This window comes from Furipterus horrens, unplaced genomic scaffold (genome assembly GCF_987537825.1).
Source record: "Furipterus horrens unplaced genomic scaffold, mFurHor1.1.pri manual_scaffold_13, whole genome shotgun sequence".
Classification (NCBI taxonomy): domain Eukaryota; kingdom Metazoa; phylum Chordata; class Mammalia; order Chiroptera; family Furipteridae; genus Furipterus; species Furipterus horrens.
The window spans coordinates 182,876-209,361 of record NW_028327183.1 but is presented as its reverse complement, the minus strand read 5'-3'; the positions used below and the strand labels follow the sequence as shown (position 1 = coordinate 209,361).

The window sequence follows — 26,486 nt, the reverse complement described above, 5'->3', positions numbered from 1 at the left end:
GGCTCCCTCCCGCACTCCGGCGCCCAGCGCGCCCGAGGACCCGCAATCACTGCGGTGTGGTGCTTCGGGCCGGATGCCGGCGTGGGCGCCCGCCGTCTGGCCTTCCCGGGACCGCCGGGGCGGGCAGAACCGCGTCTGGGTGCGCGCCTCCGCTCGGGCCGGCCCTGCGCCCCCCGCTCCGGCACCCCGCATTTCCTCACACGCAACCCCCTCTCGCGGCTCCGCACCCGCAGGCCTCCCCCGTCGGCCCCGCGCCGCTGGCCCCACGCACCGCGGGGCCCCTTTCCCCGCCGGCCCCGCCCAGCGCGGCCCCGCCAACCCCGCCGGCCCCGCCCTCACCTGCGCCGCGCGCCCGGGGCGGGGCCGCCGAGGATGACAAAGCAGCGGCCGGAGGCGCGGGATCCGCCCCCCGCGCTCGGCGGGTGCGTCGGCCGCCCCGGCGCGGCTGTTATGGAAACCGGCCGGGCGCTCCGGAGGCGATGATGGGGCGGCCATGGCCCGGGCCGGCAGCTGCAGCGCGGACGCGGCGGCCGGGGAGCGGGCGGCGGGCGCCGGGCGGCCCGAGCCGTGGGAGCTGTCCCTGGAGGAGGTGCTGAAGGCGTACGAGCAGCCCATCAACGAGGAGCAGGCGTGGGCCGTGTGCTTCCAGTGCTGCCGCGGGCTGCGGGGCGCGCCGGGCGCCGGGCGGCGCATCCGGGACACGGCGGACATCCTCCTGCGCAGAGACGGCTCGGTCAGCGCGCGGCCGGAGCCCGGCGCGGCGGGTGAGGCCGGCGGGGGTGTGGCCGGGCGCCCCGGCGGCGCGGCGTGGGGCGGGGGGGGACACGCTGCGGGGCCGCCCGGCGTCCGTCCTGGGGGTGCAGCTGCGACCCCTTCGCCCTCGCTCCCTCCCTCTCACCGCCCCCCGGCGGGTACGAGCCCCCCCCCCCCCCCCCCGTCTCTGCTGAACCTGGCGCCCCTATCTGCCCGCTCTCTAACCCTCTCTCCGGAAGGCCCGTCTCTGCCCTGTCCCTCTTCGGGCTTGGGAGCCACCGCCCCCACCAAGTCCGCTGAGACTGGGACCTCCGTCCCTGGCCCCTCCCCCAACCCGGGATGGCCCCTCCCTCCCCTGGACCTCTCCCCGCAGTTCCCCCCCTCTTCGCCTCAGGGCCAGGTGCTTCAGGGGGGCTGCCTGCGGCTGGGCATGTTGGCCTCAGAGGACAGGAACTGCCTTCTGGGGAGACAGTTCTCCCGCGGGAGCAGGTGCCCCTGCTCGGGTCTGCAGCCCAGTGGTTCATGGCGGGGCATCCTTCTGGCACGGGTGCCCCGGGCAGCAGAGGGACAAAGGTCCTCCTGGGGTCTTTTTCATGGGCAGGAGAGAAAGAGGAGAAGGGGCCGTGCCCCGCTGAGTTGCCCCCATTTTCTACGTTCAGCAGAGATCAGGGATAATGTGTAGATCTTAGGAGACAACATACTTAGTTTTTCTGCTTTTAATCATCAACCAAGACCAACCATTAAGCCCTTGAAAGGTATTTGAAGTCTATTCAGAATGGTAAGTTTAGGTGACTTTTGCCTCTTTAAGAAAAAAGTTGTTTTCTTCCCTGGGGAACCAGAGTACTGGTATGGAGTATATGATGCTACTACCCCAAAGCTGATACCCCGTGGGGAAGCACAAAGGCGCTGTGTGTGCTGCTGGAGGCTGGACGCGCTCCAGCCCTGAGAGCTGTGGGTTTGCAGAGGTCCTTTCGGGCAGGTGAGGTGGGGCGGTCTGCTGCATCCTGCCCTGGAACATGGCTATCTCACTCCTCATGCCCGTGCCCTGCTTCCACCCCCTTTGCACAGAAAGCACCGATATATTTGGCCGGTGAGAACTGTAAGAGCTGGCACTCGAGTGGTACCCCAACTTTACTCTCGGGGAACTGAGGCTCAGGCTCACCCAGTCCCAGAGAAGGAGGCAGCGCTGTCCTCACAGGCTGGCCTAGGGGCCCTGTCGCCTCACCTCCTGTTGCCTGCAGGGCCCTGGAGTTAGACTTTCACAAAGATCATTTCTCCTGAAGCTGCACTTCCTGGTTAAAACACCACCCCTGTGCCCCACCCCACCCCTGGAGATAATATAACCCAGGGTCTGGCTCCTGGCCCCACAGGACCTGGCTGTAGGGGCCTGCCTGGTCTGACTCTGATTTTAAAGATGGAGAAGCTGAGGCACGGAGTGGTAAGTAGTCTGCCACCAATCCTAGCAGCTGGTTAGAACAGAGGTGCACTCTGCACCTCTCGACAGGGAGGGAGTCACACTGTTTCCTGTCGGTACTCTCCCAGGTGTACCGAGAGGGCTGTGCGTGGTGGTCAGGGACTGTCCGGCTCTTCCACCCCGGGGGCGTATCAGCCCCTTCTTCCCGGTCATTGCAGCAGCATTTCCTGCTGTCTCCATGCTCACAGCTCAACTGGAAATCTAGGCTGGGGTTCAAAGCTCACATGTAGTCACCCTATGTTGACTTTTATGGGGAGGAACCAGCCCATGACATCAGGAAGCCCAATTTTGAGTTTCCAGTTGATATGATCTTCGGTTTCTGTTCACACACATGTCTCATAAACGTGGATGAGGTTAATAATGACTTGCTGCCTTTTCAAGATTAAGGAAAATGGATGACCTGAACTTTCTTTTCTGTCCTTGTTGACCTTTCATGAATCAGCTGGCACTTTGGACCAACTGTCTGCCAGAGGCGGCTCCCAGAGCTCCGAGGGGCCTGCGCGGTGATTAGTCAGCGCACTGGAAGCTGCGTGGGTAGTTCTCGCTGTAAATAGCAATCAGGAAAATGTTCTTTGGATAAGTAAATGTTTACAATACCTTTCAGGAAATCAACCACAGAACTCCACCATGGTTGGGGGAGTGCATAATAGTATCTCAGCTGCGTGGGGAGAGTTGATGAGAAACAGCTTCCTAATCTTTAGTCTGAAGACTTCTTCATAAGGCTTGGGAGCTGCTTTTCTCAAAAGTAGGAAAATGGAAACATGTTAACACGTGAGGTTATTTTCAAGAGGCCATGACTGAGCCTCCAGATGGGAAAGGCTTCCTCGTCTTGGACAGAGACAGGAACTCACCAGGCCCCTGTGCAGACCTGTGCTGAGCTGATGTCAGAGACAGAGACGGGGCTTGGTTCCCGAGTGCAGCTCCGTCGGTGGTCAGGTGGCCCTGGGGTGCATTCAGGAGCAATTGTCCACCTGATACAGGGCTTGGCTGTCCCCCTGATGGAGAGACCCCTCCTTGTTGGCCTGTGTCTACTGGTAAAAGGACTCTTCTCCAGGCCACAGGCTCTCCAGGGCCGGGGACGGGTGCCGACATGGGCGAGTCCCTCCCCTGTCTCTCTTCTCTTCTCCTCCCACTTCTCTTTCTGCTTCTGCTAATTCTCACATTAACATACTTTCCTGGTTTTCCCTGTCAATTTTGATGCGAAAGCTTTTTCTAGGCTCCACTCTTCAGACACCTGAGTGCCTCACGTGACCTGTCTGCCAGGTCACACCGGCCCCTAAGGGCCCTTCCGGTACCTTCCTCTCGGCCTGTGGATGTGAGGCAGCTGACCCTGAAGCACCAGAGTCTCCGGGGTGAAGCTCCTGCAGGCAGCTCCCCTGGCAGACTGTGCCGCATGGATATGGGCTTTCCCAGCCCAGAAACCCAGCCTGCCCGGCGCTGGACTGGGAGTCCGTGTCAGGAGCACCACGGGGCTGCGAATCTCTGGCCCACCTCTTTCCCTGCTGCCCGGCGGCTCGGGACAGAGCGGCGCTGGAGAGCAGGCTGGGCGTCTCCCCGGTCCCCGCACTCCTCCCCCATAAACCGGGGTGATGGTGGCATGTGCAGGGGTTGGGGACGGGTGGAGGAACATCAGTAGGGAGCATCCATCCACCCTGGACCCAGGAAGCACGTATGTGCATACACACAGACACACACACAGACGTGTGCACACAGGCATGTGTGCACAGATAGGTACTCACAGGCACACATGCACACTCATACATGGACACGCACACAGGCGCAGACATACATGCACAGAGACACATGTGCACACACACAGACACACGCGGGTCTCACAGACATGCACACAAGACACGTGTGTGTGCGCGCACAGACGTGCACATTGTCTCACAGACATACATACATATGGATATGCACACAGACAGACATGCATGCACGGGCATGACATGGGTGTCCACACACACAGATACATAGGCACACATACACACACGGATACAGGCTCACATACACGATCCTGCCCAGGACAGGCTGCTGCCCCCCATGCACCTTTCTTGATGTAGACGCCCCCCATCCAGAGGACACCCAGCACCCTCTCAGAAAACAGGCGGCAGGGGGGGCCGCAGGCGTGGTGAGGGCGCTGCTGTGTGTAGGGGAGGGGACAGGTGCTGGGCAGGGCCCCCGTCTGGGTGGGACTGAGCTGGGCGTGTTTGCAGATAGCATTCCTGGTTCAGTCTCACCTCTGAGCAGGGATGACCTCACGGGAAGGCTGTCCCTGGCAGGGCTGCTCTCTGTGGACAGGGCTATGAAGCTGCCTGCACAGCCAACCCCAGGAGACACTGCCCCTGTGGCCCCTCAGCTGGCCTTCTTGCCCACCCACCACATGCAAACTGCCCTGTGCTTTCAAGAGAGCCTTTGACTTTTAAGAAAGGATCCCCGGGGCCCCTGTGTACTCTTGAGATTTGGCTCATGGGAACTACAGCTCAGCCCCTCTGCCCCCTGCTGGGCCCTGCCATCACCCCCCCACCCCCCCGCAGGAGCCAGCAGCCCCACAAAGGCAGAATTGTGACTCTGGTTGGTCTGGCCTGGGATGTGGGCATTTATGCAAACATGCCAGTGAGTGTCGGCCACGGGAAGACACTAGGGCTTCGCTTGGCTCCTGTTGGGCAGCTCAGAGGGAGTCTGGCCTCCAGGAAGCCTGCCTAGAAATAGTGACCTGGTGACCAGGCAAATCAGCCTGCGGGGAGCCAGGGTGCCTGGAGGAAGTGCCCTACACTGTCTGCAGCTCTGTCTGGCACCCCGTCGTTCAATGTCAGCACATCTGTCCCCACTCAAGGGCACTGGCATGGCAGCCCCTGCCCAGGGACCGGACAGTGAGGGGCAGCTGAAAAGCAGAGCGTAAGGGCTTCCCCCGGCTACGGTAACCAATTACACACGTTGACTACTGAACACGGCACAGGTTCCTTCTCTTGCAGTCAGAGGTCAGGGGGTTGGCAACCTTGTTTCCTCTGCTGCCCCAGCCCCCTGGCGGAGTCACCTGTCCTGTGCCCCTGTCCTGGAACCAGGATGCCGGGGAACCAGGGAGGGATGCCATGGGGGATGGGCACTTCCTCCTCAGCAGCGTCAGCAGACCTTGGGGTCTGGAATGGCAGCTCCGATGCTTTCAGGGGCCAGTTTTCACCCTGGTGGGCGTGTTGAACATGATCTAGCCCTGGTGTTTGGCCCACCACAACCCAGGCCTGGAGTGGGCCTGGGAATGTGCATTTCTGACCATGTGCTGATGCTGCGGGTCCCAGACCCCGCTCTGGGACCCCTGGTGTCCCGTGTGTGCATCTCCTGGGCCACACCCTAAGGAGAGGTCCCCCGCTGTTGCTGGAACACCTCCAGTACCGGGATGCCTTGCATGGTCAGGGAAGGGGACGAGTCCTGGAATGGAGGTCCAGGCTAGCTCGGAGACCTGGGTGAGTCTGCCCCGTCTCCGGCTGTATGAAGGGGCAATAGTGAGCTACAGGGAGGGTCCCCGAAAACCACTCAGGAAGCTCCAGTGAACCATCCTTAGCCGAGCGGAATGACAGGCCATTGGAACATCACTTTCTGGGCTGCTGCCCATCTGCTGTGACCATCTGTGGGGTCTCCCTGGGTCTGTCATCAGGACACCCTGGTCGCATTGGGTGCAGAGGGTCCCTTGGAGCCGAGGCGTGGGAACCTTGTGAAGCTGCAGAGACCAAGTGTGTGTTGCTTCGGGTGGGGGGCAGCTCTGGCCCTCACACGACTCCCCGACTTGGCCTCCCCTGGAATCGCCCTGGTTCCTGGTGGGCCTGGGTTCTTGCTGGCAGGGAGGAAACCCTGAGCGAGACGTGTGCGTGCATGATCTCACCCACCCTGAGGCGGCAGCGGAAGTGAAGTGGGGGACGCCTTTGGCCCAAAGAGCTCCCTGTGTTTGCTAAACAAACACGCGTTCCTGGTTTCCCGCGGGCGTCTTCCCTTTCTGCCTGCGCTGGCTCGTTTCAGAGACCAGAGCCTGGTCTGGGCGTTCCTGGACTTACCTTGTCGAGTTTGTTTCTTGATGATGGAACAAGCGTTGATTGACAGCTTACTAGACACCAGACTCGGTGTGTATTTGTTTAATCTTTCCAATAATCTGTTAGGGGTGAAGCCCTGCTGTGAAAGAGGAGGCTCAGAGAAAGTCAGTCAGTTGTCCCCCGACACAGGTTGTCTGACGCCAAGCCGTTTCCCTGCCGACCCCCAGCTCCGGGTGGTGTGTGAGGAGGTGACGTCGCGGCCTCGTTCGCTTCACACGTGCACAGTTCAGAAAGTGCGAGGGGACAGGGTGGCCTCCGCTACTTCCCTCAAAAGTGGGCTCAGCCCATCTCACGGCAGAGGGTCGCCCCTTCTTTTCAGCCCCCCGTGTGTTGGCAGCATTTCGCTGTGAGGAAGGGTGCAGCCGTGAGTGGTCATAGCTGTCCAGCCACGCGGGTATGGAGGCGCTGGCTGTAGCTCTGAGAGGCGTGGTGGGCTCCCATCCTGGGGGTCGCATTCTGCCGGCAGTGAGCGGGGCCCCGGTCCCCACAACCTGCACGGCCCTGGTGCTGGCCCCGGTGGTGTGGCCGCACCGCCGCGCCCAGCCTGAGATGTGTCAGGCAGGAGCCTCCCCGGCTGGAGAGGCCGGTCCCCAGTGACTGTCAATGTTTCAGAGCCCCGGGGGCCGCGCTGGGAAGCCTGGCGTGGTCTCCCCCATGGCCAGTTCGGCCCTGACCCCAGGCCTAGGCAGTCCGTGGCAGGAGGCCCTGGTGGCCCCCTCACCATTGTCACCGTGATGGCCATACTCTCCATGTCCTTGGGGGGCGTTGTGCCTGGAGAAGCGTCTGCTCTCCTTGCCTCCCTTGTTCTTTGAGTTAGGCTGGGCAGCTGCCATCGCGTCTGCAGGCGGGGAGATGAGGTCAGCGAGGCGAGACCCCAGAGTCACAGCCACAGGTGGCAGAGGCGGGTAGGAGCCCGGCCTGAATGATGCCCCACCCCAGGCAGATGGGGACTGAGGCTGCCAGGGGGCCCCCTCCTACTGCCCCCCTGCTGGGCAGGTGGGAACACTTCCACCTGAAGCTGCCCCAGGACACTCCAGGCTGCAGAGTCCTCACAAATAAAATCTGTCGTCTTTTACTGCTACGACAGAAGATCACTTCAAAGAAAACTCTGTAGCTTCTTGATTTCTCTGCATTTGTTATTTCATACAAAAGAAACCGGGGAGACCCCTCCTCTGGTACACCTTGTCCCCTGCAGGGACAGGGGCACTGTCCGGAGGGCACCAGGTGTCCTGGGGCCTGGTTCCAGCCCCACCCCATCCGCACCTGGGTCCCGGCTGCCCTAATCTGCCTCTGTCTGGTCTCTCTGCTCTTCCTGGAGCCGATTTTCTAAGCGAGCAAACGGCACTTTGCACAATGCTCTGTGACCATGTTGGCTGCAAGCTATGGTAGTGCCACTCGGTTATACCTGGGTGTTCCAGGTGGGTTGGGAGGAGGTATTTTGGGGTCTGGCAGCCCAGCCATTGATTAGCTCTATGGTCTTGGGTACATTTTTCAATCTCCCTGAGCCTCAGTTTCCTCATCTGTAATGACAGAGTCATGGCACCAGCTCTATGAGGTGGAGGTGCAGGTTGAAGAAATAATAAGTCATTTCAGAGGGTTCTCTGCAGAGAGCTAGACACAGCCCCTGTCACCCCAAACCTTACTGAGGGGCAGCTTGCTCATCCAAACCCAGAGACTCCCCAAGTTTTGCAACTTGATATGCAGTTAGAGCCACGAACACTTACTTTTGTTAACATGTGGACTATTTCAGCCAGGGACAAATGCATTAAAATTATTCCAACCAAAAAGCTCCCTTCTTGTCATTGGGGTAAGTCGGGGCCCCGGTCTTTCCCTGGAAGCACCTCTGCTCTGACCCTGATTTCTCCCATAGCCCCATGTGGTCGCAGCCATGAACCTTCACAGTGTGCTGGACTGCTCACTCCTCGGACTCCACGGGTCCTGGGATGGAAGTTTTCCATTATCCTAATGGTCATTGCAGCACAAAGTCCCTTTATCTGGGCGATCTTCCTGGAGCCTGGTGGCATTTTGAAAATGTTCATGTAGTGAGCAGGTTCACTTAGCAGACAATTTCATGGGTCGTGTCTTTATACCCCGCCTCATTCCAGAAGGAATTCAAGGCAGCCAAAGCTCACAGCTCTACCTGCTGAGTTCAGGAAAGGCTGTGGGGGCACTGGATTCGTTCCAGCATCTTGGGAGGCCCTGGGGGAAGGCTCAGGAGTGATTGGAGCCTGAGTCTAGGGTCCCCCTGCACCACCACTTACTCCCTGGGACACCCTGGGTCAGATGAGCCCACCTCTCTGGGCCTTTGTTTCCCCATCACTGAAATGGGTACCAGGAGCACCTGCCTCTTGGGTTGTACACGGGTTACGTGCGTGGCCATGCGTCAACATGCTAACTCCATGCCAGTTTAGTAAGAAGCATAATGGAATACACAGAGTCCAGTTTAGCGCCTGGGCTTTAGCTGGGGGCTCGGGCTCTGACAGCGGTGCTGAGCATCTGGGGGAGCCCCCAGATCCAGAGTGGGGGCCAATGCCGGCTCACCCAGCTCAGCTGCTGGGGCTCTGTGTGGGGCTCCACAGCATGAGTGGACAGGGCCCGCACACTGTCCTGGCCCTGCAGCTGGCTCTGTCTGGTAGGCGTCTGTCCGGGTGACCGGTGACTCATTCCACTGTGAGCTTCCCGGTGCTGTGCCGGAGGGTCTGGGGGACATGCTGTCTGTCCCTGAGGGGAGGTGGCTGGGCAGCCCCCTTCCTCAGGTCTGGGGTGTGAGGCGCGTCCAGACTGACCATCTGTTCTCTCTTGTAGAGCCTGCAACCGTGGCGGTGTCACCGGCCAGCTGGGAGGCCCAGGTACTTCTAAAACAATTTTTAAGATTACTTGATACATATTAAAACTTACATGTATTGTTGTACCATTGTTTCTGTGGGGCAGGACAGGATGCAGTTCTCTGAGAGCTTAATTGTAGGGAGCTAGTGAAGAGATCCCCAGAAGGTGGGCGGGCAGGGGAGGGGAGAGCCCACAGGGGTGGCTGGGACCCCAGCGAGCCTCCTGGCCCTAAAGGGGAGAGGGAAGCTATGCTATCTGACTCCCCTCCTTCCACCCCGAGGGAGTGAAGGTGATGTGGTGTGTGGGGTCACCCCCTGGGCACACAGTTTGGGCAAGGTGGGACCATCCCAGTGAGCAGTGCCTGGGACGCCCTTCCCCACCCAGAACTCAGACTCCTGTGTCTCCCACTCACCTGCATTTGATGTTTATCATTCCACCGCCTTTTAAAAACAAGTTGTATGCAAATATACATTTATATATGAAAGACAAGTTATACCAAGTGGGGTAAGCACAGGCCAAAAGAGGCTCTATCATCTGTTGTGGGGAATTTAAAAACAACAGTAAAAGCATCTGAAAGCTGCTGGCAATTCTTAACAAAGTCAGCGGTCAGGCCCCCTGGGCTGAGTGAACAGTGTGGTGCCGGGAGTTCTTCACTGCGCTGGAGACAGGGTGGGCCAAGGTAGGGTTACAGATGTGACTGCGAAGAGTTTATTCTTGATTGTTATTAATTCTGTATTGTATTATTTCCCACACGAACAACTGCAAACCTACTTTTGCCCCACCTTGTGTAGTTTTCTGGAATTTTGGGGAAAAAACATCAATGTGTTTTCAAGACTCATCTTCACTGCTTTGCCTGGCTGTCGGTCCCTTCGCTGCTGCATAGTTTTCTGGGAGCTACTTATCTATGGCCCAGGAGCGTCCCCACGGCTGCCCCTGTGGTCCACACCTACCACTGCAAAGGCGCCCTCCTGCTATCAATTTTGAGGCTTTTACCAGGAACTTCGTGGGTGGGGGTCTAACCTGGACTGTTGTGCCTGGAGGTCCATATATTAACCTAATTGCCTCACCCCAGGAAATGTGATCAGAGACACTTGTCACACAGGCCTAGATCCTTGCTGCAGCTCCAGCCAGCCTACAACTTCAGCTTCTTCTGTCTGAGGCTCCTTCCCAGACGGCCGGGCTGGCCCGCCGCCCAAAGCCAGCCCGAAGGCCGGGCCTCAGGTCCTGGGATTCTGGCTGGCTGCCCAGATTTCTCCTTATGGAAAAGCAAGTGCCTGCCTTCCAGGTGTGTGGGGCACAGAGAGGCTTCTGGGAGCAGCTATCAGATAAGAAGCTTGCATGGAGTTAACCCTTTCGATGATGTGATGCCCGCTGAGGCCAACAGCCTAGACAGAGAGCGGAGGCACGGCCATCGGGTGATGTGCTTTGCTGGAGTTGGGGGCTTTCCTGTTACACCTCCTGTCTGTCCTGCCCCATGTGGCAGGGCGGTCCCACTGGACAGACCTGGTCAGTGCCTCCACTAGGGTCAGCAGGGCCTGCGGGGCAGACCCAGAGTGGGAGTGAAGTGTATTTCCGCCACCGTCTCTTTCCTGGCACTATGTCTGAGCCAAGAAAGACATGACAGAATTTGTGCAGATGGTGGCTCCTGCCCGCCTTGTTGTCCTGAGGAGCAGGAGGGGACTCTTGGCCCCCTGCTCTGGGGCTCCCGGTCGTGTGGCTGCCTGTCAGGTGTCAGCAGCCTTTAGGCCTTGGGCTGTGCCCTTGGACTCAGGATTCCAGAGTGTGACCCCAGCTGGGTCTGCAACCTCTCCTGCCTCCAAGGACAGGCTGGGGCCTTCTCTTCCCACCAGGCCCCCTGAGCTTGCTGACCCCCAGACCCCTCCAGGGCAGGGTGTTTTATAAGGCATGTCTGCAGGACAGAGAGCCCTGTTCCTGTGCCCTGTCCCCTGCCCAGTGCTGGCCCACACCACCTGTCTTCCTTCAGCGTGGCCCGGGCTGGTTCGCACGCCGGAAATGAGAGGAGAGGCCCAGAGTGGGGGGAGTGGAAGGTGCCCTGGGGAGGGCACGGCTCTCCCACCCTCAAGCTGCCTTCCACGCAGGCCACAGACAGACCCAGTCTCTTGGCCGTTGTTAGCTGCACCAAAGGACTGACCTGTGCCTCTGTGCCCTGCCTCTGACAGGAGAGGTTACCTGGAGCCCTGTGGAGACGTTAGGTGGCAGCAAGCTCAGCATCCTGCCCAGCACAGCAGAGCGTGGTCCTCTGTGTGTATTGTCTGTGTCATTGTTGCAAAGGGAGAGCAGGAAAGCTGTTTGGAACACACACACTGTGCCGTGCAGACTGGGAGCAGTGTCCTCGTGGTCCTTCTCGTCCCCTGGTGCTCAGCTGCGCCTCTGGCCACCATCCACCCACCTCCCGTGTGCAGCTTCCCCATCACACAGGCACCGTCAGGGTGCAGACAGTACTGGGCACATAAAGGTGCCCCGCAGAACTCTGGCTCCACAGACATTAATGGTAGCCTGTGACCAAGGGGTTCCCTGTCAAGGAAAAACTGAGGAATGCTGAGTCAGGGCATCTCTCCACTGTACAACTCACAGATTTTTAATGTGCTAATGCACTTTAAAAAACCTATTATGGAGAATTTCAAGCCTATATGAAGCAAACAGAACAGTGTTGTGATTACAACCAGTAACAAGGCTTCTTCCCAGAGAAGCTGCACCCTCCTCTCCCCCAACTCAGGTACAATTACTTCTTAGATTTTTCTTTCTTAGGCTAAATTTACACATTGAAATTTACATGCAGTTCGAAATACTTAAGTGAGGAGGCCACTTTTTTATGAGTTAACTCACATTGTGTCAGGCATAGTTCAGCAATTTGTCCAGCAGCATGAATTGAGTAAGCTTGTCTTTCTTCTCCGATTTACAGTATAGTATTACATTACATTAAAAGATAGCATTTAATCAGGGTGTCCCTGTCTTCTGTAACCAAAGTTATTGGGGTATGCTCCACACTTGAGTTCAGCAGGTCCTGACAAATGGATCTACATTTCACCACATGGACGTTCCGCGGCCACCCAGTCCCCACCCGGACCCGGCGCAGAGCCACTGAGCTGCTTTCTGTGGCCACAGAGGAGACTTACCTTGCCTTGAGTTTTATTTAAATGGAACCGGGCAAGGTGTAGACTTTGGGCTGGTTTGGGCTGCCCCCCCCCCACTGCGTTTAGGGTGTGAGGGGGCAGGCCAGAGGTCCGGGCCTTTGAACAGCTGTCTTGCGTCCGTTGTAAGGTTGGGCTGCGCTTGCCTGCCACCCACCAGTGGGAGATGTTCTGACGTTCCCTGTGTGGGCGCTGGGGGCACTGCAGGGCCAGCCCTGTGCTCGCCTTTCTCTTGGTTTAGTGTGTGGGAGAGGAGTTGCAGTCAAGAGGTAGATGCATGTTCGATGGTCAGAACTGGCCAGTGTGGGGAGCACGCCAGCCATCCTGTGCCTCGCTCTGGGGGCCCCACCCACGGTGGCCCCATGGTGGCGCCCTGCGACCGACAGCTGCCTGTTTCCTTTGCACTGCTGGGGCCTGTCATCCAGGCTCCTGGTGGCACTGTCTGGGTCCCCTGTCCTGCAGATGGTGCAGTCGCTGGGCTTCGCGGTGTACCGCGCGCTGGACTGGGGACTGGACGAGAGCGAGGAGCGGGAGCTCAGCCCGCAGCTGGAGCGGCTCATTGACCTGATGGCCAACAGCGACTGTGACGACGACGCAGGCTGCGGGGCGGCGGACGAGGGCTACGGGGGCCCCGAGGAGGAAGAGGAGGTGGAGGGCGTCCCCCGCGCCGTGCGGACCTTCGCGCAGGCCATGCGGCTGTGCGCCGCGCGCCTGACCGACCCCCGGGGCGCCCAGGCCCACTACCAGGCCGTGTGCCGCGCGCTGTTCGTGGAGACGCTGGAGCTGCGGGCCTTCCTCGCCAGGGTCCGCGAGGCCAAGGAGGTGAGCCCAGGGTGGAGCGCGAGGAGGGGTGCGGCGGGGCAGAGTTCCAAAGTGGGAGGGGTCGCGGGAGGGGGCCGGAGGGACCTGGGTGCGGGTGGGGGGGGCTGGGGAGGGGCGGTCCGTAGCACATGCCCCCTGTTGCCCTTCCGAGGGTGAGTCCGGCAGGGAGTGGAAATCCACTCTGTGGGCGCTGTCCTGACCCCTTGCAGGTTTTACGGTGACCCTCACACCTTACCCACTTTTGCACAGAAGGGAACTGAGGCTCAGAGAGCCACATAGAAGCCCGTCAGCCTCTCGGCCCATGACCCCAGTCCCGCGGCCTCTAAGTTAGTTATTAACCTCCCGGATGCCCATCCTGCCACCAGCCAACCTGCACAGGTGCTGGTCCCTCTGAAGACAGGATACTGACGGCAGCCCAGTCCAGAGCTTTGTGCTCTTGCTAAAGAAGAGCTTCTGTCATGTTGGGGGTCTGGGACAGTGGGAAGTTAGGTGAGGGACACTTGCCCAGGCATTAGCTGCTGGTGACATCCGCTGTTGCTCCCCACACCCCTCAGCTTGTCACCCCTTTTACAGATGAGCAGTTGGAGGCTCTGAGGGGCTGTCCCTCGCCCTAAGTCACAGCTAGAGCAGAGTGGAGCTGGGGCCTAACACTGGCTCTCTGGTGGCATTGTCCCCCAGGATGTCCTGCCTCTGGGTGGTCTCAGTGTTAGGAGCTGACTGTCTGCCCTGCAACTCTCCCGGCCTCACCCTTGGAGGAAACAGGTGTTTCCTTGAAATGGGGGTCTTGGCACACAGGGACCCCTGCCTCCCATCAGCATTTCACAGCTGAGAAGACGGACATTTTAAAGAAGTCAGGGGCACTCGCTTCCCTCTCTTGCACAAGTGGCCAAAGGTATTTCTGGACCTAACGGATGCAGGTCCCTGGTTCCACCCTGACCCAGCACAGGTGCTGTGTCCCATCCTCTAACCAAGAAGTGTTCCGGGCAGCGTCCTGACTCTGTGGGCCTGAGCAGGCTCCCCGGGTTGTTCTGGCTGGTGCCTGCGGCTCAGCACAGACCAGCCGCTTGAGTCCCTCTGCCTAATCTGCAGCCCAGTCGATAGCCCAGGGCGGTTGGCTCCTCAGCCCTGCCCATGCCCCTCCTCGGAGTCTTGGAGGTGTCCTTCTAATGCTCTGGTTAGTGGGTGCTCCGAAGCCTTCTGTTGCTGAGATCAATTCCTGACCAGACTGCAGAAGCTCTTTCTTTAGCAAGAGCACAAAGCTCTAGACTTCAAGCAATTCAAGGAACGGGTGGTCGGGGGGTGCGAGGAGGGTCTCAGTGGGGCACAGGGGGCAGGCACAGTGGCGGGGCAGCATGCTCAAGGGGGCGCACACACCTTCCCCACCTCTGCCCACAGGGACCACCAGGTCACACACAGGTCTATTTTTAGAATCACACCTTGTGCTTCTCAGACACTTGGCAGTGTTTTCCAGAGCTCCCTAAGCAGTTTGGCAAGTGGCTTGGGGCTACAGCCAGGGAAACCGGTTCTGTCTTAGAGGGGGAGGGGCAAAGGCTGTGTGCTAAAGGGCTGATGCTTCTTTGGGTTCAGGGGGGGTCGATGAGAACAGACGCCTCAGATGCTGCCAGATCCAGGACAATGAAGGCAGCAGATCCAGCAGCTTCTTCCCAAATTCCCAGCATAGTAGTTGCCTAGTGACCCCTGATGCCCTTCTTGGGCCCTGACCATAATAGTGGCGTTTTTCCCCAGTTCATACAATACATACCTGTGACTGGTTTCCAGGACTTGCTGAGTAACTCACTCTCTCACTCACCCATCCATCCCCCGCATCTGTCCATTCATTCAACCAACATTGAAGGCCCAGCATGTGCGCCTCTGTGCTAGGAGACAGGGACAGCCACTGAGGCAGAAACACACAGAGCGTGTGGTCTGGCCTCCTGGAGCCAACAGTAGAGACAGCAATCAAAGAGGCAGATAAAGGCAGACCTGAAGCTGGGTTCATATGCAGAGAAGTGGGTGTCCTGAGAGGGAGCGTGTGTGGCCAGGGGAAGAGGCTAAGAAAGGCGTCCCTGATGGAGGGCTGAGAGCTGAGGTCTGGGGGCCAGCCTTCACGGGCCAGGAGAGCGGGGCTCTGAGCTGTGGAGGGTCCCAGGTCTCGCTGGGGGGGTGCAGGTCAAGTGAGGGAAGGTTCTCTGTGGGTGCTACACGTGCCCAGAAGAAGCTGCCAGAGATAGTGATGGGATGTCCCCTGTCCCACGTGGTCCCATGGCCAATGGGTCAGTTTCCCCAGACATCATCCTGAGCACCCAAGCCTAGGTGTTTGTTTCACTGGCGGAACAGTAGCCGCATTGGTAAGGACATGGCCCGGCGGATGGTCCGGCCAGCACCCACACCCTGAGCTGCCATCCGCCACCTTCTCTGCACTGACAGATGCTGCAGAAGCTTCGGGAGGACGAGCGGCAGGCGGAGCAGCCTCTGGCGGAGCTTGACAACCTGGGGCACACGGACTGGGTAAGACACAGCTCCCTCCTGGCGCCCCAAGGACCTGTGCACGGAGGGCCCTGGGAGCCCTGCAGAGGCTAAAGCCACTCTCCCCTCCTGGCACCCAGGCCCGGCTCTGGGTGCAGCTCATGCGGGAGCTTCGCCACGGTGTGAAGCTCAAGAAGGTGCAAGAGCAGGAGTTCAATCCGCTGCCCACGGAGTTCCAGCTCACCCCCTTCGAGATGCTGATGCAGGACATCCGCGCCAGGAACTACAAGCTGCGCAAGGTCATGGTGAGCGGGCCCCTGCTGCCTGTGTGTGGCCCAGTGGGAGTCAGCTGACATTGCCCAGACTCACAGCGTCACCTTGGGGACACCGTGTGTCAAGGGCAGGGAGAGGGGATGTGGCAGGTCCTGGAGAACCAGGGGCAGGAGCTGAGGACACGGGACTGTCCAGTGTAATGGTCCCGTCACCCTTGCCAGGTGCCAGCATCACTCTTAATAATTTTACTTTATTTTTAAAAAGATTTTATCTATTTTTAGAGAGAGGGAAAGGGAGGGAGAGGGAGAGAAACATCAATGTGAGAGAGAAACTGATCGGTTGCCTCTTGTAAGCACCCTGTCCAGGACTGAACCCACTACCCAGGCACGTGCCCTGGCCTGGAATCAAACCCACCCACTGAGCCACAGGGATCAGGGCTCACTCTAAGGATTTTAAATGAGCGAGTGCCTATCAGTCTCATGATGGCCCCAACCCCATTTCACATGAAGCGTCCCAGACGCAGGGGAGCGTCAGAGCGGCCACACTGAGGAGGGTGTGAGGACCAGGCCCTGCTCAGGGCTGAGCCAGCCCCTCCCACAGCCCTGCCTCGAGAGGTCTCAGGCCCAAGTCTCCCCACCCCCCCACAGGTCGATGGGGACATCCCTCCCAGGGTGAAGAAGGACGCCCACGAACTCATCCTGGACTTCATCCGTTCCCGGCCTCCACTGAAGCAGGTGCCAGCTCAGCCCCCACCCCTGCCTCCGGGGCCCCCGCCTCCCACCTCTGACCAGGGAGCCTGGAGTTGTTGCCGAGGGAGGTGCCCCAGGCTTGGTCCCAATGGATGTGTCCCCAGGAGCTCACTAGTCACCCCTCTGCTCCCTGCTGTGAGGTCTCCTGGTGGGTCTCCCTTACTTCTTGTGCCGACCACGCCCCTGTTCTCCTGCTCTCCCACCCTGTGCTGCCACACCCCACAGGTCTCAGAGCGGAGGCTCCGGCCCCTGCCCCAGAAGCAGAGAACCCTGCATGAGAAGATCCTGGAGGAAATCAAGCAGGAGCGGAGGCTGCGCCCCGTGGGGGCTGAGCGCTGGGGTGGCCGGGGTGAGCCAGGATGCCCCCTTCCCTCCCATCCCCTGTGCCACTGTGCCCCTCCCCCCGTCCCCTCCCTCACCTCCTGTCCTGCCCTGTCCGCCCTGCCTCCCTCAGGGTTCGGCTCTCTGCCCTGCATCCTGGACGCCTGCTCTGGGGATGTCAAGTCCACTTCCTGCATCAACCTGTCCCTTACGGAAGCTGGGAGCTGCGCCCAGCGCCCGCGGCCCCGGGTCCTGCTGAAGGCGCCCACGTTGGCAGAGATGGAGGAGATGAACACCTCCGAGGTCGGTTCCCGGTTCCCTGAGACGGTACCCAGTACGGGAGGCGCAGGAGGGATGGGGGAGTGAGAAGTGGCTGAGCAAATCCGGGCACAGCCTCCAGCCTGTGGGGTCCCCTGCTCTGGGCCTCTGGCAGCGCCCTCCGCTGGTGCTGGTGTCCTGCCCTGGGAGCAAGCGTGGCAGGGATCAGAGAGGGTGACAGGGACAGTGGCCTAGAGGCCCCCGTTCCCATAGCACAGAAAGGGCTGGGAGACTGAGCAGCCCCTGGCTGGCATAAGAAGCCACTGTGTCCCAGCGCAGCCCTCAGCCCATCCTCACTGCTTCCAAGCCGGGAAGAACAGGGTGACGGCCCTCGCTGCGGGCTGCACCTGACGCCAGACCTGTCCTCTCCAGGGCTTTCCTGAGGCTGCAAGGAACTGTTTGGTTTGGGGGGGCCCTTGCCTTCTGCTGTCCAGAGAGCAGTTGGACTGGGCAGTGGGAGGGGGCGGCCCCATGGCCTGCGCGGACCCGTTGCAGGAACAGGGAGCAGGTGCCGGGGGCCGAGTGTTGAGGGCAGGGCCGGGTCTGCTGTGCCCACAGGAGGAAGAGTCTCCGTGTGGGGAGGTGACCCTGAAGCGGGACCGCTCCTTCTCAGAGCACGACCTCGCCCAGCTCCGGGGTGAAGGGGCCTCTGGCCTGCAGCCGGCCACTCAGCTCCCCAGAGGCTTGGAGTCAACTCGGGCCCGTGCAGGCAGCGTGCACACCTGCCGGCCGAGCACCCAGGAGCATGGCAAGTGCCGCCTCTGCCTCCCCGTCCCTCGGCCCGTCTGTGGGCCCTGTGTCCCTCGGCCTGGGTCCCCTGAGCAGGCAGCACCTGCAGGGTACGGGAGCCCATCCCGTTTCACACGCTGCGTACCGGGGTATTTAAACGCCTTTTAGAAATGATGAGAATTCTTGCCACCCATACGCAGTGTGTTAATGTCCAAGCCCAGACGACCCGCATTGCCTCAGGTGGGCGCACCCCACCTGTTCATGGTAAAACACTTTTTAAAAACTGTTTAAATGTTCCCACAACCTCATTACCTGGAGATAATTACTGCTAGTGTATATTGTTATATAGAAGAAAAGATGGACAGGTGATGATGGGAGGATGAATGATGGGTGGACAGATGGACAGATGGATGCATAGTGGGTAGGTGAGTGACAGCTCCTTCCAGTTTTGCTTCTCTCCATGGAAGTGTGTCCACAGTGAACCAGACAGGGCACTCTGGAGTGTGACTATCACCTCCGTTTCTCCAGAGCCGCCACCTCCGGGTCAGTTGTCCTGGAGGGCAGATCGAATCCAGGGGTCATGCAGTTAGTTCCACCATCGTAAGGGCCGTGCTGCATGAGATGCCACCAGGACACAGGGTTCTCACCGCACCAGACCTGGCCAGGCCGCTGCTCTGCCCTCCAGGCCACCGTGGCCTAGGGCCACTCTCAGGATGGTCTCATTTGGTAGTGACAACTCACTTTCCGGTGTGAAGAGGCCCAGGCCAGGCCAGTGCCTACCTCTCTGCTCCCACCAAGCATTCTCCAGACTCAGGCTCCCCATGGTAGAGGCTAGTCTGCCTGTTCCTCGCTGCCCCCTGGGTTCCCAGTGTGGATGCAGCAAGTGGGGCGCAGAGCAGGAAGGAGGCTGCCGTGGGACCCCCAACATTGGCTCATTCATGGGGCTCAGATGCCTTCAGGGATCCCTGGGGCCTGCTGCACTTGTGGGCCCATTACATGGGTGACAGGCTCTCTGCTTGACCTGCTCAGTCACTCCTGCCACCCCCGTGAGACACCCGCCCACCGCGTCCCCTGTGTCCTGCAGGCCGTCTGTCATGCCCTGGGCAGCCCTCCCCACCAGGATTTCTGCCAGGTTGTCCTGACGGGGCCCCCGACCTTCCTCCAGGTCCCTTCCCCGTGAGTGTGCCATCCCAGGCTGACCCCAGCTCCTCCCGACACAGTGACCTGAGCTCAGCAGAGGACAGGCCCGAGGCCTCTGCAGCCCGAGACACCAATCACCTGTGGCTGGTGAGTGAGGGGCAGCGCCAGCCAGGGTGGCCGGGGTGGGTGCCTCTTGAGTGCTCAGCTTCTCCTCTGCAGAGGACAAGGCTCCAGAGCCAGGCGTCCAGAGTGCTGGCTGCAGCCTTCAGTGGGTGTGGCTGGTCTGCGGGGCGCTGCGGTGATGGAGGGTGGTCTCTTGTGCGGCGCTGCGGTGATGGAGGGTGGTCTCTGCCGCCGCCTGCTGGGCCTTCTGGGCACTGCGGCCCCTGGAGGGAAGGACCTTGCCCAGGGGACAGCCCCACGAGGAGTCCAGCTCTGTGCCTCGAAGGCTTTGTGATCTGACTGGGGAGCCTCGTACTGGGGTGAGGCGGTCTCGGCCCTCCCTGAGCCTCGGTTTCCTCAGCTGACACTTGCCGATATTCGGCCCTGAGCCTCGTTGTGGGATTTTGTCAAGTGGGCACCTGGCTGGCACATGGAGACGTCAGTGGGTGCTCTGTCATTTCCTTGATGTTGTAACAAGAGGCTCAAGTGAGAACTGATGTTAAAATGCTTTGAAAAGCATAAGTGCCGTGTACATGCAGGGCGGTGTTACTGTTCATACCCCCAAAGGCAGTGCTGGCCCTGAGTTCTGATTTTGTTCTCTTTCGCTGTATGGAAAGCCCCCCCAGGACGCAGAGGCTTAAAACAGCAAACATTTATGGTCTCACACAGTTTCTGAGGGTCTGACCCAGCTCAGGGCTTTGAAGGGAGGGAGCGGCAGCGGGGCTGCCGTCTCGTCTGAAGGCTCAGCCAGCGCTGGAGGAGCCCCTTCCACAGCCGAGTCATGGGGGCGCCTCAGAGAAGCCACGGAGTCTGTGCAGCTTCCCGGTGTGGACGGGCTGAAGGGCCAGGCGTTGTAGGAGTTTCTGGGCTTGGGTGACCGAGGCCGAGAAGACGTGCAGATGCTCAGGGAAGACTTGTGGGAGGCCCCCCCCCCAAAGGCTCTGTGCCAGAGGGCGTGAGTGAGCACCGCCTCCCCCCCCCCCCCGCCCCCCGCCGGCAGGAGTTCCGCCACCCTGCGGAGAGCCTGGCTCTGACCGTGGAGGAGGTGATGGGCGTGCGCCGCGTGCTGGTGAAGGCTGAGATGGAGAAGTTCCTGCAGAACAGAGAGCTCTTCAGCAGCCTGAAGAAGGGGAAGGTGAGGCAGCCTGGAGCCTGGACTGCCCCTCACGGCACAGGAGCCCTGGGTGGGGGGCCTGGGGAGGATGGGACAAAATTGGGCTCTAATGGGGCCTTTTTTAAAAATATATATACTTAATTGATTATGCTGTTACACTTGCCCTAATTTCCCCCCTTTCCCCCCCTCCACCCAGTACCCCCCTTCCCTCTAGCAATCCCCCCTTAGTTCATGTCCATGGGTCGTGCATATAAGTTCTTTGGCTTCACCCTTTCCTATATTATTCTTAACTTTCCCCCGTCTATTTTGTACCAACCAATTATGCTTTTTAGTCCCTGCACCATTTCCCCATTTCTCCCCCTCCCCCCTCCCAGATGATAACCCTGCAAGTGATCCCCACACCTATGATTCCTCTGTTCCTATTCTGGTTGTTCACTTAGTTTGCTTTTTAGATTCAATTGTTGATAGTTGTGAACTTATTACCATCTTAATGTTCATAGTTTTGATTTTCTAGAGGCCTTTTCTTACAGATTTGCTGCTGTTGCCGCACCAAGTTCCCGCTGTTTTCCTGGCCACCCACCTGTCTCTTCTGCAAAAGGTGAGTCTTCTGTAAGCACCTGGGCTGTGAATTAACTTGGGGAGGAGTAAGGATGAAACCTTGAGGTCAGCACTGTCCAACGGAACCCCCTGTGATTTGGGGGTATCCTCTCCTGCACCATGGCTAGTGCAACCAAGGGACAGAATTTAAATTTTTTAATTTAATTTTAATTCTAATAGCAAAGAGGCTGCCACTTTCAGCAAAGGTGGGAGAAACAGACACCTTCTACCTGAAATAACCAAAAAATAAGAACAAAAACAAAAAACATGAAACAATGGTTTTCAAGACATTGGATATCAGGCAACAAATGGGAAGCAGGTGCTGAGCTGAGAACCCAGGAGACCCAGGCACCAGAGTCCCCAAAGAGGAGAGAACTGTCCAGCAAGCCAGCCTCAGAGACTTGCAGATGGTCCCCACTGAGTACTCAACAGAGTACTGATCAACACATACATGCAGGGGTGACTGAAGGCTTTGAAAGGACAGTCCTGAAGCAGGATTGGCAAACTCCAGCCCATGGGCCAGACCTGGCCACTGCCTGTTTTGTATTAATAAATAGAGCTTTATTCATTATCCATTTAGCCACACCTAAAATATTTACTGTATAACCCTTTACAGAAAAAGCTCACTGACCCTCCCCTAAAGGTTTGAAGGAACAGTATCCTAAATAGTCTCTGTTCCCACCTGCCATGGTGGGAATGTCATTCACGGGCCCCCAAGTGGAATCCACAGGACAGTCTTGCATCACTATGGGGAAGTGCCTAGACTGAGCACTTACCTAGACCTAAAAAGTCACAAAAGCAAGACCCGAAAGGACCAGATTATTCTCAGGTACCTTAACTGCTTCCCAGAGCAGAGCTCAAGAAAGGCGAAGGGATTAGGAAGCACAGGCAGTTACAGAATAGTCATGGGGATGTAAAGTACAGCATAGGAAATAGGGTAGCCACAGAACCTACATGCGTGACCCAGGCACATGGACAACAGGGTGGGGACTGCCTGAGGTGGGGAGCTGGGTGGAGGAGGACAAAGGGGGGAAAATTGGGGAAACTGTTATAGCATAATCAATAATAACATGTAATTTAAAATAAAATGAAAAAAAAAAAAAAAGAATAGGAATAAAAAATACCCAGCACCCAGCAAGATAGCATGCTTGGCATCCACTCAAAGATGATCAGGCATGACAAGAAGCAGGAAAACATGGCCTATAATGAAAAAATCAGTCAAAACCCCCTAGAACTGACACAGATGTAAGAATTCGCAGATAAGAACATTAAAAGTTTTGAACTGTATTTCTATATTCAGAAAGTTAGAGATGTGGAAGATAGGTAAATGCAGTTATCGTTAGAGAGTTCGGTGTACTCTCAACAATGGCTAAAGCTTGTAAACAAAAGAACTAAGGCAGTAGAATCTCTGACCCACGCTGTCAACAGAGCACTCCCCGGCAGCAGCGGAACACATTCTCAAGTACACACGGAACAGTCACCAAAATACACCATATTCAGAGCCATAAAACAAGTCTCAAAAATGTAAAAGGACTCAAGTCATACAGAGTATGTTCCCTGACCACAATGAAATAACAAAATTAACCCAGTGGTTTGTTAATGGCAAATTAATTATGGGACATCCATGCAAGAGAACATGGCTGCTTGTTTTAAAAAATGAATTTGGACAATTTGTGCTGCTGTGGGGAAGCCCCTGATACATCTTTGTAGAACACTATGTATAATACCCCACTGCATTTTTATTGTAAATGTTATTTTTGTTGCTGCCGGCTTAAATCGGGAGAATGAAGGCTGTATCTAGCAGGAGTCTCCGAGGATGGGGCTTTAGAGAAGAGGACTCCTGTATCTAAATCACAATTCTAATGTTTGAATTACCAACAACAACCAAAAAAACCTGTTTACTTTTGAAATCAGGTGTGGGGAATAAAAGTTCCTCACTGCTGAACGCTGAGCCCCACCACAGCCCCTCTGGCTCCAGTGGTATCAGTGGCGAGAAGTGCCAGGCACACACAAGTGCTGAGGGTAAGAAAGAACTCTAGACCAGACGTTCTGAAAAAGAGCCAAGAGGGACAGGAGTATCTGGGGCATAGAACTGAGTAGGAAGAAAAGCAAGATCTGAGAGTCACGTGGTAGTAAAACACCAAAGTAACGGGGGGCCCAGTGGAAGGCCAAGGGCAGCCTGACTGGCAGCTCTTTCTTCCTGGGCCTCTTCAGCACTGATGCTTCTCCTCTTTCCTTCCAGAGCTGTCTGCACTTCCTGCAGCGTAAAGGTGAGGCTTCCCTGGGCTCTGAGCAAGGCCCCAGGTGTCCCAGGTACTCTGCTGCCTGCATGGCTTGTCCGTCACAGGGGCTCTGCAGTCTCCCGTTCAATGATATTCCCTTCAACTCTCATCTCTTCCCTCCAGGCAGAATTCAAACACTTTCCAAGGTTGTGCCTTCTTTTTTTTTTTTTTTTTAACATTCCCTGTTAGTAGGGCAGTGCCCAGAAACCCTTCACTACCCCGCCACAAAGTCCTAGCTTCTGACCCTACAACGTCTGTGAGTGTTTTGGGAGGCTCTTCGTAACTGTTCAGGTGCTGCACGCACGTGTGCACCGAGGTGACTGGGTGAGGACTGTAGAAGCGTGTCAGCCCATTTTGCCTTGGCCGGGAAACAAGAATCTGCTACGAGGGATTTCATCAGCAGTGCACTCAGACCCTGACTCGATACCCTGCCGCTCCTGTGCGCAGAGCGCTCTGCTGCTGGGCCCTGCGGGGTGTCAAATGCACAGGCCCGCTCTGTGCGTGTGTGTGAGCAGCTGTGGCTGAGTGTGTGTGCAGGCGGGCACATGCCTTCAGATGCCAGGCTCCGGGGATGGGGGACCCAGAGGGCTGCAGGGGCCGCGCGCCTGGACCGGCTCTGGGGAGCCTGCCCGCCCACATGCCTCTGTTTGCAGATGAAGATGCCTTCTAAGAAGTTTGCACACATTCCTGTCTACACGCTGGGCTTTGAGAGCCCTTGGAGAGTGGCAGCTGCCAAAGCCTCGATGACGCAGAGGAGAGATGCCTTCCAGTATGTGCCTTTGCTCTTTGCTGATGCTGCTGGTAATGCAGGAGCTGGGGTGGGGTGCATGTCCTGTTTGCTGGGACGCCCCAAAGAACCCAGATGCCAAGTGTCTGGGAGGGCTCTGGGGCTGAGGAGCGTGCGGTGGGGACGTGCTGGGTGGTGAGGGCCTGCGACCCCGCGGAAGAGGTTCTGCTGGGATGCACTGGATTCGGGACGTTCACCCCACACCTCTTTGGGGGCCGTGTCCCGCCCCAGGTCCCTGCAGGGTCCCCAGTGGCAGAGCGTGGAGGAGGAGTTCCCGCACATGTACGCCCACGGCCGCGTCCTGAAGGACGTCTGCAGCGACTGCACCAGCTTCGTGGCGGACGTGGTGCGCTCGAGCCGCAAGAGCGTGGACGCCCTCAACACCACCCCGCGCCGTGCGCGCCAGACCCAGTCCCTCTACATCCCCAGCAGCTGGGCTCTCGACTTCAAGTGACAGCCCTCGCCACTGCGGGCCACCTGGCGGGAGGCTTTTCAGGGTGGCCTCTGGGGAGGAGCCCCCGCCGAGGGGCACAGCTGCCCGCAGCCTCCTGAGTGTGCATGTACATATATATATATATATATAGATGCGTTTATATAACATACACAGCCTATATATTTATATACGTGTCCTGGCCCCCGTCCTTGTGGGGTCAGGCTCACTTCCAGGACCCTCCCCCGGGAGGCTGTTTCCTCTCAGGACTGCTTGGGTGGGGTGGGGATGGCACAGGGTCAAAAGGGGGGCAGACTGGAGGTGGGTAGGGGGTGGTGGGGCTGTGGGGAAGACCCTGCCCCTGTGTTCCTTCATCCCTCTTGGGGCAGAACAGATGTCCCAGCAGGGAAGGGCATCTTGGTCCCAGGAGGACTGGAGCACTCTGCTCACATCTGCACTCCCGTGGCAGGGATATGGGCTGCAGAGGCACCTGGGAAGCTGCGTGGGCTGAGATCCTCCCAGGCAGCTGTCCCAGGCCATCCCCTTGGAGGGTCTGAGGCTAAGCTCACTCCCTGCCCAACATCACGCCCCTGGAGTGCTTTCGGTCTGTTTGCCGGGAGGAGCCCTGTAAATGTGTTATATTCATGGCCACTCTTGGCCTAATAAAAGGTGGTCTCACAGTCTCCTGTCTGGGGCATGAACTAAGGATTGCCCAGCTACAGCGGTGGGCGTATTCTCCAAGGGCAGACGCTGGGCTCTGAGGGGCCGCCTGCCCACTGCATTCTGTACACCCCACTTCAGAACCTGGCACCTGGTCCTGTGGCCAGCAGGGCTACTTGTCACCAGCCAGCCTTGGGGACCCTTTGTCCTCATCCCCCAGATGCCTTGGGGTCTTCAGGGTAGGGGACACCTCCACCCTGCTCTTCAGGACAGTGGCTGAAGGGGTGCTTGTGTGTCCTGCCTGCCCACCCACATGTGTCTGGGACATGGTCTCTGTTGTCATCGCACCCTGCAGATGAGGAAACTGAACTCAAAGTGTCAAAAGAATTTTGCTAAAGATATGCTCAGCTTTCCCAGGGCCTCTAGTGCCTGACGTGCGGACGTGGGTCTGCAGGAGCCCGAGGCCCATGACTTGTAGCAGATGGCTTGTGGGAGAAGGTGTAGCATCAGCGGGGGCCCAGGACATCCAGTTACACAAATTAGAGCGGCAAGTAATTCCCAGCCCTTGTTCCGAGCACTTAACAGGTAGGAGCAGTTATTCCCATTTAAAAAAAATGAGAATACAGGACAGAAAGGATCAGAGTTGCTCCCAGACACAACCAGCAACGAGAAAGCCAACATTCGTGTAGCACCTGCACGAAGTGCTCCTGGGGGTGAGCACTGCTGCATCCCAATTCTACATGGGTACACCCGGGTTCTGACCTGCACAGGAAGCCTTGAAAATGCAGGGCCATACAAAAATGAGAAAAACCCGTCCCGCATGGCGGGCTGAGCTGAGAGGGCTTCCCTGGCCCTGCTCTCCCCAGTGGGTGGCTGGACCTGCCTCCCCTCCCCGAACTTAGACCCTGGCAAACAAAGGTCACTTCCTCTAGCACTGTTTACAGACAAGTTCTAGTGGCACAGGGACTCATGCTCAAGCTGCCTGTCCACAGAAGGCGCCACTCAAACTGGGTAGAATGCTGCCTCCCTCGGGGTCACACTGGTCCTGGGAGGGACAAAGCAAAAAGCAGCTCCAAGCTCAGACCCCGGCCCATAGGCGAGGCAGGAAGCCTCCATGAATGGGTCATGCCTCTTGACCAGGACGTGACACAGACTCTGTTCACTGACTGGCCTGTCCCTGCATGATCAGAATGCACAGCAGGGTGGTGTCCTGGAGGGCCCAACTGTACTGAGCATAACCCTTTAGTTAATAGCTGGATTGCAGGCAGGAGGGTTTCTAGGGACTCTGGGGGAGCGGTTGGAGCAGGTAAGAAGGTGGAACCTCATGGCAGCAGCTATATGCCAGCCTGTGT

At 58.1% G+C, this 26,486-nt stretch overlaps 1 protein-coding gene across 1 annotated transcript; it reads left to right on the top strand.

Moving 5' to 3' along the window:
• Positions 1–390: 390 nt before the first annotated feature.
• SPIRE2 (spire type actin nucleation factor 2) lies at positions 391–25,157 on the top strand. The gene is made up of 15 exons (XM_090261319.1): positions 391–764; positions 9,112–9,155; positions 12,747–13,106; positions 15,534–15,614; positions 15,713–15,877; positions 16,493–16,579; positions 16,820–16,943; positions 17,049–17,218; positions 17,792–17,981; positions 19,128–19,249; positions 20,265–20,399; positions 20,909–20,976; positions 23,218–23,245; positions 23,911–24,026; positions 24,276–25,157. Exons 1-15 carry the CDS (start codon positions 494–496, stop codon positions 24,496–24,498), a joined length of 2,184 nt encoding a protein of 727 aa, XP_090117445.1. The 5' UTR covers positions 391–493; the 3' UTR covers positions 24,499–25,157.
• The last annotated feature ends 1,329 nt before the right edge of the window (positions 25,158–26,486 follow it).

Excerpts from the sequence above, each read along its gene's own strand:
- SPIRE2 (XM_090261319.1), top strand. The coding sequence starts at position 494 with ATGGCCCGGGCCGGCAGCTGCAGCGCGGACGCGGCGGCCGGGGAGCGG. Across the intron at positions 15,878-16,492 it reads ACAAGCTGCGCAAGGTCATG|GTCGATGGGGACATCCCTCC; the intron begins GTGAGCGGGCCC and ends ACCCCCCCACAG. Across the intron at positions 24,027-24,275 it reads CAGAGGAGAGATGCCTTCCA|GTCCCTGCAGGGTCCCCAGT; the intron begins GTATGTGCCTTT and ends GTCCCGCCCCAG.